Source organism: Rosa rugosa, chromosome 2, assembly GCF_958449725.1.
Source record: "Rosa rugosa chromosome 2, drRosRugo1.1, whole genome shotgun sequence".
Taxonomy (NCBI): Eukaryota; Viridiplantae; Streptophyta; class Magnoliopsida; order Rosales; family Rosaceae; genus Rosa; species Rosa rugosa.
The window spans coordinates 4,517,628-4,520,903 of record NC_084821.1 but is presented as its reverse complement, the minus strand read 5'-3'; the positions used below and the strand labels follow the sequence as shown (position 1 = coordinate 4,520,903).

At 36.3% G+C, this 3,276-nt stretch overlaps 1 protein-coding gene across 1 annotated transcript; it reads right to left on the bottom strand.

Annotated features, from left to right (window-relative positions):
* Positions 1-1,445: 1,445 nt before the first annotated feature.
* Positions 1,446-2,841, bottom strand: LOC133733781 (protein WUSCHEL-like). The gene has a single exon (XM_062161419.1). It carries the CDS (start codon positions 2,581-2,583, stop codon positions 1,972-1,974), a length of 612 nt encoding a protein of 203 aa, XP_062017403.1. The 5' UTR covers positions 2,584-2,841; the 3' UTR covers positions 1,446-1,971.
* Positions 2,842-3,276: the final 435 nt, after the last annotated feature.

Below are 3,276 nucleotides of genomic sequence, written 5' to 3'. Positions count from 1 at the left end.
AGTTTTGTGAACCTAAATCACAAGTAGTAAAGGCTTTGGACAAAGGTCGAATTCAATTGAAGAGGATTGCAAATAGGTGAACTTATTCATAACTAGGTTGTGCACTTAAGTTGATAACCTTTCTCTATGCTTCTTGCATTGAACATGTTTTGATTAGCTAGCTTTCTAGACTATGATTGCATGTTTAATATGATTGATCTAGGTGCTTTCACTTAGGTTAATTAGTAAAGGAAAGTAAAATATGGGAAATCATTTGCTTCAAATGTTTCACATGATCGACTTCTTTCTCATGACATTGAAAATCAACTATAGGAATTGTAATTGGATTTCTTGCATATGGATGTGGTTTTGATCTTTGTTCCTTGCGTTCCACCCCTGTATATATGTGTTTTTACATTTTCTTTATTTTATTTATTTTAATTTTCAATTCTATAATTCTTAAACCCCCCCTTTTATTTCGTTACTTGTATATATTTCTATTCTTTATTTTATTTTTGTAAATAATACTTTATTATTTTAATTCTTTATTTGTTTATACAATTGTATATATTTATATTCTTTATTTTATTTTTGTAAATAATACTTTTCTTTATTTGTTTCACAATTACAAGTGTACCCTCAATCCCCGGAAAGAACGATCCCTATTTACCATCTACTAACGATGACATTTTACAGGGTTAAATTGCGTGCTGCTTACAGCGCGTCAATTTTTGGCGCCGTTGCCGGGGATTGAAAAATCACTTGCTAAATTGTGTCATTTATTGTATATATTTGTTGTTTAAAAATTGTTTGAAACTTAGTTTAAATTAACTAGGATGTTATTTATATTATTGAACACGAATTTTAATTGTAGGTTGTAAATTGAGAGGAATAGGTGAAGTCTCTCTTGTTAATATTGGCCTAAACCCCTTATTGGTACCTAGCTCAGGTCCCTTAAGGTTGAGGGCGGCTTTTATTAACACTTGTTGAACTGTCTTCACACTTATGAACTTTTTCATCTTAGTAAGTATAGCCTATGTGGAATGGTGTCTAGGAAGGGGACAACGTTCATGACGGGTTTTTGAATCCAGAAGTACTTGCAAATGGGCCTAAACCACTATGTGGGAGTAGCTCATGCCAACATGGATTTTTCCTCTCGTGTTCGTCCTCCCCCACCTGGCCATTTCAGTAAGGTTGCCCAAACGATTTGAAAGGGAGTTTGTGTCTAGGCGACTATACTTGGGCCGCACGTCCACTTGATTTAACGCTTGGAATTTGATTCGATATCAATAATGTTTATAACAAAAGAAATACTTGTTAATACTCTATACGTGTAAATTATTTTTTTTGTTTCACACATTATACTTGTAAAAATATTTTTCACGTTTTACACTCACTTGTGTACTTAACTTGTGTCTTATGTACAATATACTTGTTAATTATACTTGTAGTTTGTAATGAATAGTTATACTTGTTTTTATTTTGTATTTCTTTGTTAATTATAGTTACTAACTTTATTTAATGTAGGTACCGTCTGGCTGCAAGACGTAAAATACAAGCGCTACTTGGGAGGCAACCCAATTCAGAATATAATCAGATTTGCTTTCTCTTTCCCTGTTTCTTTTTATTTTTCAATTTTTCTCTATTGTTTTTATTTTAGGATTTGTTTTCGTAAATGTCTTCTATCTATGCTTACTTATTTCATTGCATGCTTTTAATTGATTACATTGAAGATAATGCAATATTTAAGTGTGGGGGAAGATATTTATATATTTGTCTTTCATTTTGAGTCCTATATATATATTTGTCTTTCATTTTGAGTCCTATAAATATTTTTGTCTTTCATTTTGAGTCCTATATATATATTTGTCTTTTATTTTTGAGTCCTATATATTAAAAAAAAAAAAAACTGCATTCATTCAGTCTTATTAAATTCAGCTATTTACAAAAAAAAAAAAACAATAATAATAATAATAATAATAAAACTCTATACTAAGCCATGTCTGCATCTCCGTAGGAGTTGAGGCTGAGCTCAAGGGAAATGCGAGAGCCACCGCCATAGCCGCTACCACCTTCGGAAGTAGTCTTCATGTTGCCAAAGATGTCCTCACCATGCATGGGGAACAGTGGAAGGGTTTCAATCTCCTGGTGATCTTCTCCTCGTTGTTCCATGATGGATCCACCAACACCAGCAGAACAAGTTGACCCAAAATTGAGATTAATGGATCCATCAACACCAGTAGAGCTAATTGACCCAAAATTGAGATTAATGGATCCACCAACAAGCCCAGATCTTTGCATGGGCACATGAACATCTGAAGTTAACTTCTTCTTCTGCCTCTCCCGAGACTTGTGGTTCTGGAACCAATAAAAGACGTTCTTGTTCTCAACCTGTCCGTACCGTTTCAGCTGGAGAGTGATCCTCTGAATCTGCTCTGGAGTTGGGTTCTTACCTCCATTATCATAAAACTCCTTGAGGATTCTTATCTGATCTGTAGTAGGAGCCCACCTGGTACTGCTCCGCCTGCAATGCATGTTAGCACTGCTCTCGACTGCTTTGTTGTTTCCTCCATCCTCAGTTGGTTGCTGGGTTTGTGGTTCCATTACTGAAGATTAGAGAGGGAGATCTGAAGATTTGAGAAAAGAAGAACTGAAGATCAGAGGGAGATCTGAAGATCTGAGAGAAGAAGACTGAAGATCTGAGAGGGAAGGACTGAGGAGAAGATCTGAAGATCTGAGAGAGAAGAACTGAGAGAGAATGACTGAAGCTCTGAGAGAGGTTTTTGGCGTGAACAGTCTCCTCCCCAGAATGCACTTATTTAAAGGAACAAAGCATGCAATCTCCACCGTTGGATGAACAAGGAAAAGAAAGGACGCGTGGGGGAACCAAACGGATCTCGAGGAGTTGTGGCAGACAAGCTACAGCCAAAAGCAGATCTGATTGCCGTAAATCAAGGAAAAAAAAAAGGACGCGTGGGGGAACCAAACGAATCTCGAGGAGCTGTGACAGACAAGCTACAGCCGAAAGCAGATCTAATTGCCGTAAATCACGGAAAAGAAAGGAATATTTACGCGTGGGGGAGTTTTTCATGTGCATACGTGTTTCTTGGGTCGTGAACTGTCATAACTCTTCTCCTTCCCGGAGAAGCTTTGTTAAAACTGTGTGCCTATTGAGATTTCTACCTTATTTTGTGCTTTATAATATACCTCCTTTTTTGTCTCCTCCAGATTCCACTAAGTTTTCTCTAAGCGTGCAGTTTCAAATTCCTTCTCCTTCCTTATGGTTCGAACCAAGGT

Bases quoted from the DNA above. Each gene is read 5' to 3' on its own strand.
- LOC133733781 (XM_062161419.1), bottom strand. From the start codon at position 2,583: ATGGAACCACAAACCCAGCAACCAACTGAGGATGGAGGAAACAACAAA.